Source organism: Lactuca saligna, chromosome 3, assembly GCF_052625555.1.
Source record: "Lactuca saligna cultivar CGN05327 chromosome 3, ASM5262555v1, whole genome shotgun sequence".
Classification (NCBI taxonomy): Eukaryota; Viridiplantae; Streptophyta; class Magnoliopsida; order Asterales; family Asteraceae; genus Lactuca; species Lactuca saligna.
Window position 1 is genome coordinate 133,067,975 of NC_136419.1, and position 17,324 is coordinate 133,085,298.

Genomic DNA, 17,324 nt, shown 5'->3' on the forward strand with positions numbered 1-17,324 from the left:
TAACAGGGAGACGTGAAAAGTATTGTGAATTTGACTGAGTTCGGCTGGCAAGTCCAGTCGATATGCCACCTTGCACACTCGGTCTATAACCCTAAAAGGTCCAATGGACCTGGGGCCCAACTTGCTCCGCTTCCTGAAATGAATAACTCCTTTCCGAGGCAACACCTTCAGGAGCACCATATCCCCAACCTGGAACTCCAGGTCTGAACGACGCTTGTCGGTATAACTTTTCTACCGACTCTGAGCAGCCTAAAGCCTATTCCGAACCTGTTGGATCCTCTCTGTAGTCTTGAGTACCACTTCGGTACTCCCCATGAACCTCTGGCCAACCTCACCCCAACATATCGGGGTCCTGCACTTCCTCCCATACAACATCTCGAAGGGAGGACAGTCGATACTTATGTGATAGTTTTTATTATAGGAAAACTCTGGCGAAGGAAGGTAAGTATCCTAACTACCTCCGAAAATGGTTGCTTGATCATTTCCTTTGGACCATGCATGAGTAAAATGACTTAGAGTGTCATGGAAGTTAAAGTTTGTTGCATTGGGTCCTTTCTAGCCATGCAAAGGCTTAAATTTGATAACTTAATGGGTTAACACACCATAGGATGATTATATCTAAAATTGGAATAGGTATCTTAATGGATTAATACAAACAAGTTGATGAAGTTGGATCGGGCAGAGTATATCGGGCGTACTCCTGGCCATGTCCCGTGTAGCCATTCTTGTGCTCGATGGGTCGCTGATCAAGTTATACGCCCAACATAAGAGAGAGTACGCCCATCGTACGTGTTGGGCAGTTGAATTTAGTTGAGACTGCGAATATCTTACATAATGTTGTGTATGTGTGTGTGACTAAGACTGTGGATAGTCTCCAAGGTTGTTGATAACCCATCAGGCGTGTTGTTGCCCACTAGTACCGTTGATAGTTCCCATGGTTGTTGATAACCCATAGTTGTTTAGTTTATGTTGTGTTGTAGGTTCTATTTCATGGAAATCACTAAGATTGGTGCTTATAATTTTTGATTTATGTGTTTCAGCTACTTCTGAGGACCGCATGAAGGTAAAGTTCTGATTGTACACACTCGCTGGGAGATTTCTTATTGGGATAGTCTGAGATACTCTAATATTTTGTGATGATGTTTGTTTTAGACACTTATGTTTTTGAGGATTTGGTTTGTGAAACTTTATTTTTGTTAATTAAAAATGAAAATATTGGTTTTAAATTTGAGGGGTTACATTCTAATATGACCATAGAATTCGTCACTAAGATACTCTCCATCTATATTAGATTGAGAATATTTATTTTCTTGCCTATTTGGTTTTCTACTTCATGTTGGAATTTATGGAACACCTCGAAGGTCTTGCAACTATGTCTAAGGAAGTGATGGTAGGCCTAAAGGTTACCAAATGGAATGAGCATTGAGAGTGAGATTTAGTAGATATCTAATAACCAAGTTTGGAATTTGGTTGATCTACACATAGCCTTAAAACAGTTAGGCATAAGTGGGTTTTCAAAGAAGAAAACCAACATGGATGAGAATATTCACATGTCTAAGGCTAAACTGGTCACTAAGGGTTACACTAACACTCAAGGGATTGAGTATGATAAAACCTTCTCACCAATAGCTTAAATCAAGTATATTTGGATATTACTTTCCATAGCAGCTCTCTATGATTATGAAGTATGGCAAATAGATGTGAAGAACGCTTTCCGTAATGGAAAACTCACAAAGTATTTGTATATGGCACAACCTAAGGGTTTTATATATCCTAAATATCCAAATAGAGTGTGTAATCTTAAGAGGTCCATATATGGACTCAAATATCCATCTCGCAACTTGAGTCTTAGCTTTCATGAAAAGGTCAAAGAGATTGGATTTTTTTTCTAGAAGTGAAGATGATTCATGTGTTTATGTCAGAGTTAGGAGAGTGTTATAATGTTCCACGTATTATGTGTTGATGACATACTACTTATTTAAAATGATATACCACCGTTTCAAAGTGTGAAGACTTGGCTTAGGAATTTTTCCACTATAATGATCTGAGAGATGCTACATACATACATGGTATAAGGATATATAAAGAGATAGATCAAACTGTATAATAGAACTTAGCAAAATTACATACTTGGATAAGATCTTGAAAGGGTTAAAGATGCTAGATTCAAAGAAAGGTTTTCTACCCATGCAACATGAAATACAATTAAGTAACGATTAATGTCCCAATACTAGTGAAGAATTGGACAAAATGAGTTGAGTCCCTTATGCTTTTTCTATATTACCGATCATGTACTCCTTGATATGTACTCAACCTGATGACTCATATGCTTTGAGCATGGTGATTTGTTATCAGGACAACCGTGACAATGGTCATTGGACGATGCGAAAAACATCCTTAAGTATCTAAGAATAACAAAGGATATGTTTCTGGTATATGGAGGCAAAAAAAAAAAAAGTTACGAGTTACAAGTTACATTGATGTAAGTTTCCAGAATGATAGAGTTGACTCTTTTTCACAATGGTATTATTGATCAATGGAGGAGCGATAACTTGGAAAAGATCCAAGCAGAAAATACTATCAGACTATACGTGCAAGTTTAAGTATATTGTATCTAGTGAAGCGGAAAAAGAGGCTATGCGGTTGAAGAACTTCATTGATGATGTTGGTGTTTTCCCTAGCATCAAGGATCCCATGGAGATATTCTGTGATAACGAGGGTTCAGTCGTGTTGACTAAAGAAATAAGGATCATGGGAAGTTGATACATACACTCAGGAAATACCACTACATTTGGAAGTGAGTTGAGGATGGAGATCGTGAATAGAGTATCATCGAAGGAGAATTCGACTGATCCATTCACAAATCCATCATCAAGGACCAAGCATGATAGTCATACTAGGTCGATAGGCATTAGAGTTACTAGTGATTTAGTTTAAATTTTTATTAGTTATTTTCATAAATTTTGAAACTTATAAAAGTATAAATTGTAACCGATTTGGTGATTATTTGTGTTGACTTAATAATAAATTGATTTGCTATCATTTGTGAATTCGGTTATTACTATGTTTTTTTTCATATTTGGAAACACTTCCCGAGTATTTATTTGCTCAAACCTACACATACGTTCGTATTCCTAAAGAAACTAGTGATTTAAGACTGTCATGGAGTGTTAATGGATTGTCCATAATGATTGGGCATATCATAGAGATTGCGCTAATACTCATGAGTACTTAATGTAGATTTAATTAATGGAACAACCTGCACTTAGGTATTACTTCATGGATCAAATCACGAGTAATTCTAAGATGATAATATTTTCAGTTCTTCAAACTGAGATACATATAGGGTTTTGCTTTACAAAGTTTGTTATGCATTGGTTTACTCCAGTGTTATATGTAACTGGTACTAACGATTGGTATGTCCATGTGTGAAATGATGAGTAGACAAAAACTAGGTAGTAAAAGTTTATTTGTTCCTGCTGCCTTAACATGATAAGAGATATATATGAACCCCGCGATGATTTGGTGTTGACATCTAAAATGTCTGGTCGAACCCTGACTGAAATTGATATGATCAATTTATTTTTCTGATGTAGCCATCACTAATCTTCATTGGTAACATAATCTTGAACACTGATATAGACCCTTATCCATCTCTCAGGTTCATACAAATATCTTATAGAACAAAGTAATATTGAATCACTTATCTAAGGGTTGAATGTTGATTTGATCAGAGTTCGACAGTTGTATTTGGACATTTAGATGGCTAACTCTCTATGGGTTATTTGAGAAGTATCAGACCTCGTATATTTAATGACTTGTCCAAATGGGAGATTGTTGGAAAGAGTGTCCAAGATCATTAACTATTGATAATATTTCTAATAATAATAGGGTCCTTTGGGGTAGCCCTCATGGCCCATTTGAGGAATTGAAAGGAAATGGAATTAAGGGGAAAAAATATGTTTATTAATTTATTATGTTTGATTGGAAATTAATTTATTTGTTGGGTTAAATATTAATTAACCAAAAGTTAGTTAGTTGGAATATTCCAGAATCCCATAAGGATAAGGAAGGGGGTGATACCATTAAAGGGAATTTCCTATCATTGGACGAATTTCTTAACCCTCTCTAGGTTTTCTAGAATTTGATCCACTCTATTAGTTTTCTTCTGATTCACTCTTTGGTGTATTGGGTGTGATACCATTAAAGGGATTTTACTTTGGATCCTCCCCATCCAAGAAATGTACCAAGTATAAGATCGTAAGCGAAAAAGTCTCTAGCTACAAAAGAGGTATGTTATTCCGTCTATCTAAGTAGTTGCAGTAATATATTAAAATCTAGATCATTTCAAATTGCATGTGCACATAGGAATTTTGTTAAAGTATTTCGTTGTTCTATTCATGTGTATAAAATTCCATATAACCCAACATATTTAACTTGGTTGCATTGATTGGTTAAGCAAGGATCTGAATTCGAGTTATGAGTTACTATTGTTTTTGTATTGCATGCTTTTGTTGTTTTTGTGCCTTTCTGGCCAAAGATCCCCATAACCCAACAGATGTTTAAAGAATTAGAATGATATTACCAATAATATATGATCTTATAGGGTCACAACAATAATAAGTAGACATAAATTGAAATTTTATAAGAATTTGATTTTCGATAAATATTAATAACTCTTTTACTTAATTAAAAATCAATATTTGATGAAAATAATAACTTTCCATTTTTCAGTATCAAAGAATAATTTACGAGGAATGACTTTATAATGTCATGTACAAATTTTTGGAATTAAATGGTTTTGGAATAAAAAGGTGTACACAACATGTGGGTAATAGGAGGAGTGTAAGACAATCCTCTCTCTCTCTCTCCATGTATGTGTGTGTAACGTCTGGATATTTAAGTATTTACATTTTGACCCCTTGGTATGAGAATTGTTTGAAAATTAGTCCAAGATGGCCTTTGAATGAAAATACGATCTTGGTCATGTATGTTGGGGTCCTCTTGGTATGCGGGGCGTACGTGTTAGAGACTTGAACCCAAATTTTTAGAGTTTGGACCCTACTTAAACCTCATTAACTCCCCCAATACTCTTCCCTTGTCAGCCTCCCGCCACTTTTTCATACCTTGCAAACCCTAATCCATTTGAGAGCATCATTGAGCCATTAGTGTGTGTTTTTGTGTTGTTAGAGGAAGGAGGAAGAAAGGAAAGCATCTTGGAAGCTTGAAGCACCTTGGATCTGGACGTTTTGCACGCTTCTCCATCTCCAGAAAGTATAAAGTTTATACCTTGATGATTATTTTGTTAGATCTAGCTTGTATCATGCTATTATGTGCTTTTTGTCCCCTTGTTATGGTGTTCTTGAATATAGCATACTCTAGACCAAGTAGGTTGTCCTTTTGGACGTTTTTGCGGTGTCTAGAGTCATAAAAAATGCAATCTTGGTCATTAGGTTCCTTCTATGCATGGGTTATAACGTATTAATGAACTAAGAAGTTAGGGTTTTTAGTATTGAGCACTTATTAGCCATGCAAGATCATAAAGTTGGAAACTTTATGATTAAGGACGTCATTTGAGGACTAGATCTGAATTTTGATCAAAAGAGCTTAAGGGATTAAGAACTTATTATAAATGGAAGGTGGTAGAAGCGTACGTTGGGCGTATTTGAAGGTATGTTGTGCATACATGGTCAACGCCCCGTTTTTGTTCAAGACCTTACTACGCCGTGCGTATAAACTGAGTACGTTGGGTGTACTCAGCTGAGTCGACTTAGTTTACTTCTTTGACTTTTGACATTGACTAAGATTTTGACCAACTTTGATGTAACATCATGATTTTTCATCCATTTTTCTTATTTTTCAAGCATCTATTTAACAGAATACATTAGCGGAAGTCTTATTTTGAAGTTTGTGAAAACATCACCAATGTTACTTTTATGACCAAAAACATCATTCTTAAAAATAAAGTTCATAAACCAAATCAAAACAAGTTCTCAAAAACAATTGTTAAGAAAACTCAACGATAATGTCCAAATGGTATCAATACTAAGATATAAACTAGAAGGTAACTAAATTCCCCATCCTAACCAAGTCGTCTAACTATGCTACCTATACCAGTGCAAGGCATCAACAAGCAAAGAAACAAGTGTCAACTAATGCTAAGTGATTCAACCATAAGTACAATGTTAGGAAAACACACATAGCATATCATCACATACATATCATGCATCACATACCACACATACTCACATACATCACACACACCATATACTTCACATACATCACATGTTCTTCACTAGAGTATCATTAGGGTCTACTCTTATTATTTATCTTTTAATATTAGATAATTAATAATTATTCATATCCACGGGTTCATCAATAACCTTAAGGAAATTTCCCTACACATGGGTCCATCACTAATCGATAAGGAAGACTCCACACACATGGATCCATCACTAACCCATAAGGTAGACACCCTGCACGTAGGTTCATCACTAACCTAAAGGCAAAACCCATTCAATACTAAGTGACCGACCCAACCCTACCCCACTAGGTCCATCACTCACCGAAGAGGTAAAAACCTCATTCACTACTAACGTGACCAGGTCAACCCAATGCACTAAGTGAGGTGCGACTCACTTGTAAAATTCCTCCCGGTTCACTGTGTTCACTACTCAGATGTTACACATACAAGTATGCACGTTATCATTCGAGAGTGGTACTTTTTATTGTTCCTATCACTAGGACTTCTCACTCAAACGTGATATTTGATCCAACACCATCACTACACCAATATCACTCTGGTCCTTGAACACCTTAGTGTCCATGAACCATGTCCCGCGTGGTGGTCTAGAAAAAACCACTCGATGTCACCATTTTGCTTAAGCTCTTTCCATTAAGGTTTCTTCCAACCTATAAGGCCTTCACAAGTATCCGGATAGGACAGACACCTAATTCTAGGTTACTACCATTTACGCCCCACTAAGTGTATTCCCCTTTTTAATTAATATATTATTTATTCATCACATAAGGATTACACTACAAACCTCCCTAATTAATCATGCTTAATTTATATTAGTATTAAATGGCATATTACTTCCCTAATTCACAATATGTAAATATGCAACAGTACATATCAAGTTAAGGCATTTTACATCTTTATATAATCATGCACATATCATCACTTCATCGTTAAGGCATATTATATCACTAGAATGCATTCTCCTAACCAACATAGACAAGTATTTCCAGAAAAACATAGCATGCACATACCACACACAACCATTACAAATCCCTATTTCTATCATTGACCTATCACACCCCTCACATCAAAATAGCAAACAAAAAGAATAACATGATGGAAACATGATTCACATCATGATTTCATTCATAATTGGGGTACATGCAGCCTAAACAACCTAGTTTCATTCCAACCCCTCTAAGATGTTGAATCCTTAACAAGTACTTTAAATAACCACAAAGATTGAATCGCCTTTGTCAAACAAGCACCCTTTACTCACTTGAAATCTTTTAGGACCTCAGCTATCAAAAATTCCCCTAGTTAAAGACAAATAGATGGATTAATAGAAGTTTACATGAATAAATAATGGCAATTTACTACCTAAACTTGCAAATTGGTTATTAGCTCAAATTCTCAGATTTAACCTGAAACAAAAACATGTTAAAGGAATTTAGCCCCACTTAGACCTTAATAAGTTGTAATATTTTTTCATATTCCAGTATACTAGACTTTTATCTTTTCATAAAGTGTTCGCACAAGTCCATACGATTGTTTCTAGAATTTTCTATGAATTTTACAAGACAGCATGTTCGTGCGGCTAATTTTCCGACCAGTCTAGTGAAAAAGATGATTTTCACCTTGGTTAAGGACAATATCAGGTCATGGGAAAAATCATGAACAAACTAGACTCAATATCTAAACTTTGAGAGTTTACGGATCACCAATCCGACGGATTGGTAATTTTTCAGAATTTTCCAGCATTGCATTTTAATGGTTAATTAACAACTTAACCCATTAAGCCATAGCCAAAATCAACTATAAAGTTGAAAATTGAGTGCTTAATAGTATAAAAATGTCAAGAAGTTAAAATAAAATATTCAACCTCATGTCATGATTCAAAGTACATTGCTTTTATGGGAAAAACAAAGTTTATTGATAAAAGAGAAAACACCATTATGGCTTAAGTTTCATCCACCATTAAGCCTCATATGAAGACTTTTTAGGGACTGTTTTGAAGATGTTTGTAACATCCAGTTTTCCAGGTATCATAATTTAAGTATTTACTTTTGAGTTAAGAAGGGGGACTCGACGAGTTGACGCCTAAACTCGTCGAGTAGGATCGCGATTGATGACTTGGATTATTGAATGGACTCGATGAGTCGGTGAGTCGACTCGACGAGTCCGCACTGTTGGCAGAAACCCTAAATCTTTGGGCCTGAGCCCTATTTAAAGGCACTTATGGCCTTCATTTGCGTCTACCTTTCCAAAAGAGAGAACCCTAACAAGCTTGATTGTGTAGAGTGAGAGAAAGAGCCATCTTGAGCTTTTTGGTGTGATTTTGAAAGAGAGGAGAAGAGCTCCAGCAAGAAGAACCAGAGGAGGTTGTTGTTCTGAGTTATTCAAGCAAGGAGCTTTATTCTGAGGTACCAAATCGAACCGCCCTTTTTCTTCCCTATTGTGTAGATTCCATTTTTGGGGTTAGGGCTTGAATCACTTCATTTTTGGGGTTTTGAATGCCTCAAACCCCTCTTGCAAGTTTGTGTTATAGATCTCGACCCTTCTAGGTCCAGAGAGTCCCAATAATCCAACTTTATGCAGTCCCATTAGAGTTTTGAATCTAGGTTGTCATTTTAAGAGTTATTTCATTAAATAGAGCTTGATGTGTGGTGCATGGACATAAAGATTGAACCTTTACATGACTTTTGGGTGTTAGAAGGTCATATCTATAGGTTAGAGAATTAGATCTGACCACAGAAGGTCAAATGAGTGTTGCAATGGAGGAAACTTGCCAAGTCCATAAGAGGACTCGACGAGTCGGATTGGGTTGCCCCGCGATTCGTGATCAGTGGTAACTTGTCGAGTGAAAGGTTAAGTTGACGAGTCGAGTAAGGCCTTAGGAGGATTCAGAGGACACGCATGGAATCGCCGAGTCCCTCGAGTGCACTCGACGAGTCTGGTCAAAGTTGGACCATTGACTGAGTTGACTTCAGTTGACCTTAGGGTTGGTCAAACTGATTTAAAGAGCGGCCACAGAGGGGTAAAATAGTCTTCTACCCATTCTTAGAGTGGAGGATGTAAGGAGTGTATTGATTAAAGATGTTATGATTTTGATAGGCGGAGGCTAGATCGGGGATTCGAGCATGAGAGTTTTCTAGACATCTTACGAGGTGAGTCTTCTCACTATACATTACCTAGAGTGGTATCTATGTGCAGACTGGAGGGTCTTACGTGTTATGTGCTTGCTTGAGATTATGTGCTTTGTGATTTATGTATGCTATGCGATATTAGACTGGACTAGAGGGTCCAACGACTTACGAGGCCAAAGGGTCCTCAACCAGACTGGACCGGACGGTCTAACGATTTAGATGGAACAGAGGGTCCAACGAGCTACAGGACTGGAGGGTCCAGCTGAGACACATTGACCGGAGGGTCTTGCCGAGTTATAGCCTCGAGTGGATTATGTTGTATTTTGGGGAAGTCACTAAGCATTTATTCTTACCGTGTTATGTGATATGTGTTTCAGGTACCAGCGAGGATCGTGGGATGGCACCGACATGATCTGTACACACTGATAGAGTATTATGTATTTGAGATTCTGAGATATGTTTCACTGGGATAATATGTGATACACTTGAGTTTGTGATTATTTTATGAAATATGTTATGTTATAAAAATGAAAATTTGTTTTGAAAATTCACATCGTTACAACGTTTTGGATGGTTTAAAACATGGTATTTTTACCAAAAAAAAAACACTAGAATTGAGATAGAAATCAACAATAGTTTTAGCAATAACAAAGAAGGTAATGATTCCAACACTTTGAGCATTTCATGGACTTGATTAATAACCTTTTTTAGAGTGTTCATGAACATATTTTTTGAGCCATTAAACCACCAAAACAAACTCATTAATACTGAAAAATTAACCACACATAACTACAAGAATCAAGAGTAGAAAGCATCATGATCAAGGATAGAAAATAGGAAGCAATTGACAATGATTTCAACCCATTCTTGTCAATTGAAGATGAAATAACACGATAAAGAAAACCATAGACTTAAAATAAGGAAGAATTGATTTACATCAGTCTCAATTGATATATAGGAACAAGTAATCAAAATAGAAAACAAAGTCTAAGTTTCATATTTGGAAGTTTCACACCCCGACCAATGTTCATTGTTCTGACCGTAAAATAGAATCTACAACTCCAAAAATGATATTATCAAAGGTTATGAAAACTAAACTCAATTTCCTACAATTTCATATCTCTAGTTCATTGTCTAATCCGGACCAGATCAAGCCCTACATCCCTCGCAAAACAGATCAACAATTTTGTCCATATTTTTATCTTTGACAAACATCAACAAATCCTTCAACGATTAAGACAAGGACTTGAAAAATAGAGACGGATGGTATGAAATTCATTTATACCTCTTAAATGTGATGAATTTGTAGGAGAAGAAGCAATGAAGAATTCTTGAACCCAACAAAGAAGTATCTCCAATTGAAAGCACCAAAATCACCACCACAAATTCTTAGATTTCTACCACCAGTTCAAGAAAGGAAATGTACTCAAGAACTCGCTTCAAAGTAGTGTGGAGGCTTCCAATTAGGATTTAATCCCGTATTTAGGGTTAGGGTTACTTAAATACCTCATAAATTTCATTATTGGCCCTCAAAGTATCACAAAATGACTCCTAGAACCATATACATGATCATGGTTCATTTTATTACAATTTGGCCCTCCAAAGATAAATTTAAATTTTTGAAAATGTTAGTTTAAGAATAAGACTTAATGGGACACTAACGTCGATGACGGATAGAATTTTGGCTCGTTACATTTGACCTAAGGGTATGTTGGGTATTTTTAGTGGTATCTGAGATTGGCCACTATTTGATGTTTAGGTGACTAGTAGAGCTGATACTCTGAGCAGTGTCCTATTCAGCTATCTGTTCAGAATGAGAGATTAGTTTTCTTCACTATACTTGTGAGTCGAAGACACCAATATTGGTCCATTGGGTTATGTATCCTGGTTTAGAGGATGTTACTATGTTGTATTGATCTGTTAGAACCAAGTCTTGGTATATAAGATGTTATGCGATAACAATCTATAGAACTATTTGTGAGTCTATTGACTGGTTATATCTATATGATTATCTGTTTGCTGAATATATGTTATATGTTATATATCGACATAGTGTGGTTAGGTTGAGACTGTACTGCTTTATGTGGTCAGTTAACAAACCCGATGCAATCCAATCAGGAGGTTGTGGGTCAGAGCAATCCGACTGGGAGGTTGTGGGCCAGGGTAATCCAACCGGAAGGTTGTGGACACAATATGCGTTGCGTAGGGTAGTCCAACCAGGAGTTTGTGGGCCATGGTAATCCAACCGGGAAAGCAAATGCATTCTCTTGGTTTTTATGATACTGATTTGGGACACTCTTATATATAATTTCGACTTTTGAGAATATTTTTTTGTAAACGTTTGGTTTTGATTTGGGTTTTGTCTGAAAACTATGATTTCACTTAATTTTAAAAATGAAAATTTTTAACTTAATTTTTGGATCTCTCTCTCTCTCTCTCTCTCTCTCTCTCTCTCTCTCTCTCCCTCCCTCCCTCCCTCCCTCCCTCCCTCCCTCCCTCCCTCCCTCCCTCCCTCCCTCCCTCCCTCCCTCCCTCCCTCTCTCTCTCTCTCTCTCTCTCTCTCTCTCTCTCTCTCTCTCTCTCTCTCTCTCTCTCTCTCTCTCTCTCTCTCTCTCTCAGCGAGCTACGGTTTTACCGATCACCATAAAGGTGATGGGTTGTTTTTCCTTCCATGCTTTGACTACCCATACCTCTTACACGGTCCATGATTTTTTATCATTAAAATGTAACGTGTCTTAGAGGCATAAGATTATATATATATATATATATATATATATATATATATATATATATATATATATATATATATATATATATATATATATATATATATATATATATATATATATATATAGGCACACACGTGAGTTGCATCTTTTTCTCTTCTTTATGCGGGGGCGAAAATCACCCTAATATATGTAAGTTTTCTCTTTAAATTGTTATAAATAAAACAAGTCACAAAAGAACCTTTCCTTTCTAAATTTGTGTTTAAAGGTTATAGAGATTTTTCTTGCAAGGGTGGACTAGCATTCTTTTGTGTTGCAACTTGTTGCTTGACTACTCTAGATGAATTATGCATTGCGTTTATTCATCAACTTCTAACCTCCTAAAGTTTAAAGGTTGTTATTAGTTGTTTTACTTTAATCTTTCGTTTCATGCAAATAGATCCTTGATTAATTATAAAATAGTTTTATGTTGATCCCGTTGCTATTTTGATTGTTTTTTAAATCAATTTTTGAACAAAAACCTAACAGGGAAAACATGGAGGGAGAATGGAGAACACATCGAAACCAATTTATGTTTTTCCCATTTCTAAACAAAAACTCAACAAAGAAAACTAGGTATTGAACTTAATATTTTGAAAAACCACATGGATTCTTTATGAAGATTTGTCTTTTTTGTTTAAAACCATGCAAATTTGTTTTTATATAAAAGTAGATCGTTCCAAATATTGGCCGATCTCCCTACAAATGGCCAAGAGAATGCATGTTTCATACCACAGAATAATAGAAAGATTCATATATTTGGTGCAAAAGAAGACCAAGGCACAACATTAGAGATTAAGCCATCTTTGCAAAGGGAAGCCACAAAGATCACCTCAAAAAGGAAAAGTACGATTGACTTTCGATTCTTAATGTTAGCAAGATAAGGTTTGATATTTGGTTTGTTTGCTCAGATGGCAAATACCATACAAGTCCCCCCCCCCCCCCCCCCCCCAAAAAAAAAAAAAAAAAAAAAAATTACATTGAAAGCATTATATAAGTACCTAAAAATTATAATTTTCAAACCCTTAAATTTGCTTTACGATGGTTGAATCTATCGTAATAAGATTCGCAAAGAATAAACTATTGATGATGTTCGGTGTTGTAAAAGGCTTGTTAGTGAGCTCACATTCAGATTTGTTAGACATTTTGTCAAACTTCAAAAGACATAGTTTACACTTAGGCTCGGAGTGGCCTCACCACCCCTCTCGCCAAAACATTTGTTAAGCATGTTATACCATTCCTATTAAAACATTAGAATGCTCGCCAAGCTTTGCCTCGCTATGTTGGTAACGAGAAGAGAAGAGGGAGTGTGGGCTTTGATTGGTTGGTTCAATCTACTTTTCTTTTTTCTCTTTTTTTCTCCAAACTTAGTTCTAGTTAAGTTCTTTTTAAACAATTCCTTATCTTTTACAAAGTGCTATGAAATGCTTAGGTGGATTAACAAAATGTGGTAAAGTGCTAAAAGTGTTACCATTTCCTTTAGTCTTACAATAAATTCAACCATGTACACAAACAATCCAAATATAATAATAATAATAATAATAATAATAATAATAATAATAATAAACTTTTAAAGATAAATGTTTAAAAATATTTTTCCAACTCTATAAACTATTTTTTATGTATTCTACAAAAAGAAAAAAACAACAAATGTTTTTATGTCTTCTATCTTCTAAATCCGGACTTTTTTGTCTACATAGAACAACCATATAACAAAACTAAAGTGCTCAAACATTTTTAAAAAAGTGTTAGCACCTCAATGTTTTACGAGAAATTTACAAATTTACGCAAAATTCTTAATGATTTTTCATTAAATAGCCAAATAATAGCATTTTTCAGAAAAGCAATTTGCTATCTCGCTATATTTGTCTACAAATTGAGCCCATTTTAGGCCTATGGGCCAAAAGTATATAAATCAACCCTCATTTCTTACACTAAATTTCTCTCAATGCCTCAAAATCTATATTCACCAGAAATTTTTATAAGTACATCAAAAGAAATCCCATGTAAGGAAGAAAAAAAAAAAAAAAAAAAAAAAAAAAACATTTTATATGGGACGGAATCATATGTGGCAGTGGCTATTTTCGAAAAAAAATAAGTTGACATTTTAGCTATCTTTTAAAACGAAGAATTTTATATATGTGATTTCTTAAACTTCAAAATATCATATTTGTCCGGTTTAATTTCTCAATATCATATTTACCCTTCATAAACCTTCAAAATATCATATTTACCCAAAAAAAAAATTATAATGTTTTTAATACTTTATAATCATTTTTATACCTTAGAATTATTATAATAATTAAGAAATTTAATAATATTATCATTATGTTGAAATGTGAACTTCTAAATTGTTAAAATATCGGCCTCTTGACAGACAATAAGATTCATCTTCAACCATTTCTATGGAATGTATATTTTGATTGTTTAGTTTTTGTTGTTATTGATTATTATTATGTTGAAGATGGATGACATTTTAGATATTACCATTGATATTTTGATATTTAAAAAGTACATATACGATATTTTGATATTAAAATGACATATATAATATTTTGATGTTTAAAAAGGACATATATGATATTTTAAAATTTTATGAATGGTAAATATGATATTTAAAAATTTTATAAAAGATAAATATAATATTTAGAAATTAAGTTAAATAAATATGATATTTTAATGTTTAAGATAAGTATATATGAAATTCTCCCTTTTTTAAAAGCCATTAAAGTATTTGGCTAAATTTGTAAATCTCACATTTTTTATTCAATAAAATTAATTATCTTACAACAAATCAACCCAACATGACTCATTTTCACCATTCTAAGAACTTACCAATTTCACCATTACTTTGGTGTGACCTTTGGAAAACACTCACCAACAAATTTATCCACTATATGCATCAAATTATGAATCTTTATACATTTTATGCACCAAATTATTCATCTTTAATTTATACATTACATGCAATTGCATAAATACCATACAAATGAAACTAATTCTTGCAATACAAGACACAATTACATAAATATGCATTCTTCTTATTTCCATGGAAACAAGGCAAAGATTCATTATAATTTATAACACACAATCAAGAAACCATATACAATTGATAATTTTCAATGGAATTGTTAGAACTTAGAAGCACCTGTTCTTGATCAAGGTTGAACTTCAATAAACTTGTTTATCATCCACCTCCTCGCGATTTCTGATAACTTGCGATCTTCCACTTGCACTTTTCTCAGTTCTGGAGAATTCAGGATCACGAACTCAACACCTTCCACCTGGATTCCATGGCAGTAGACCATATCGATGCTCTCCAAATGCTTACAGTTTTTGCACAATGAGATCAATGATGCATTCGTTAACCTATTGCAACCCCTTAGTTTCAGTTTCCGAAGATCCTTGAATGAACTGATCATGGATACAAATTCTTTGTCGAGAAGCATATGGTTGTAGGAGAGATCGAGTATCTTGATTTTTGGTAGATTCTGAGCTAATTCCACAAGGAATCCGTTTTGTCTCTTGATCACATCGCAATTTGTTAAAGCGAGTTCTTCGAGGTTATCACTCAACGCTAACCCTAGGGTTTTGAGTCCTTCACCTGTGACCATAGAACAACTTTGCAATCGAAGAACATGTAATTGAGTGAATTTCGTACCGATTTCGAATAAATGACTGTCGTCTAAATCGAGCGGCAATCGGAGGTCGAGTTTCTGGAGATTACAGTTCGTTTCGCGGATGAAATGGAGTAAACCTTCTTTGCTACCTCCGTCGTAAATTAACATAGATGACAAAGAATCGCAACGATTCTCAGCTAATTTAAGCAAAATTAAGGCGATGATTGACCTACATGTCTTCAATTCGACTTCTTGAAGGTTCTTCAGTCGTTGGATGAAGTTCGCAAATGAATGATTATCGCCTACACCTTCGCAGTTCTCGAAAACGAGCTTCGATAGGGCTTTGTAACTACAATTGTTCCATAACCAACTGAGCTCGTAATCTCCGGCCCGAATTCCTGATAAACAGAGGGATTCCAGCTGCAATTCAGTCGAGGAGGAGGTGTAGTGGTCGGAAATAGAGTCAGGTGAGCCGTTTCCGATAAGGATTAGGTTAAGGTTCTTGAGTGAGCGGAATGATGAGAGGAAGTGAAGGGAGAGGAGAGGTCTGGACAGGATAATAGAAAGAGACGATATGTGAGGACATGAGGTGGAGAGAGAAAGCAAGGGAAACAAGGCGACAGGGCCGGTGGAGAGGCGGAGGTGGGTGAGGTTAGGGCAAACGGAGGAGATGGAGATGAGGAGGCTGTCGGAGAACTCGGTGGTTGCAGCGGCGGAGGAGGAAGAGGAAGAGGAAAGGGAGAGGGAGAAAAGGTAGGTGTGGAGAGAAAGGAAGGAAGTGAGGGAAGGGAGAGAAGGGTGATTGGGGGAGAGACGGAGGGTGAGGGAGGAGAGGGAAGAGTGGAGGAGATGGCGCCAGCGTTTGGAGACTAGGGAGACGGCGGATGACGACGGAGGAGGGAGGCGGTGGAAGATTTCTTGGAGGAGCTCGTCGCAGAGGATTATGTCCATTATCATGAAATTTTCGAGAAAAATGACAATAATTGACTAAATTTAAATAAGAAGCTGAGGAGTACTACAATATTCTATGTCATTCACCTACTCTCGGCTTCGGTAGCCGGAGTACTACGGAGCCACGCGACTTAGAAGTGCATTGCTCGACACGCGAGCATCTAATTTGTTTTAAGCATCCAAAAATTAAAGCAAAATACATATTTGGTTGTGGTAAATTGTAAAAAGTAAATAATTTCTTTTTATTTCTTACCGACATAATTAAAAATTATGTCCATAGTTTGTTCCAGAAAATTTTGATGGCGGATCAATAGTCCAAAATTGATTTTTTTTTTTATTGGTTTTGATCCTTCTTAGTAATAGATGTTGGAACCCAATGTTGTCTAGCAAAAAGCAAAAGGGTATTTTCGTATTTTCGTGCCCAACCCCACCTCTCTCTCTCTCTCTCTCTCTCTGATGTCCGTTCTTTGCTTCTATCATACCTCTACCATTTGTCATCTGCTTTTTGTTCTCCTCAATCATCTTCGTATCACCAGCGCTCGAAACATGGCTTCCTATTGCCGATAAGGGTAGAGCTCCTCTAAAATCCCCCTCCTAAAAG

The 17,324-nt window shown here is 35.7% G+C and overlaps 1 protein-coding gene across 1 annotated transcript; it reads right to left on the minus strand.

Annotated features, from left to right (window-relative positions):
- Positions 1-15,019: 15,019 nt before the first annotated feature.
- LOC145037259 (RNI-like superfamily protein) lies at positions 15,020-16,752 on the minus strand. The gene has a single exon (XM_078985881.1). It carries the CDS (start codon positions 16,727-16,729, stop codon positions 15,311-15,313), a length of 1,419 nt encoding a protein of 472 aa, XP_078842007.1. The 5' UTR covers positions 16,730-16,752; the 3' UTR covers positions 15,020-15,310.
- Between the last annotated feature and the right edge of the window lie 572 nt (positions 16,753-17,324).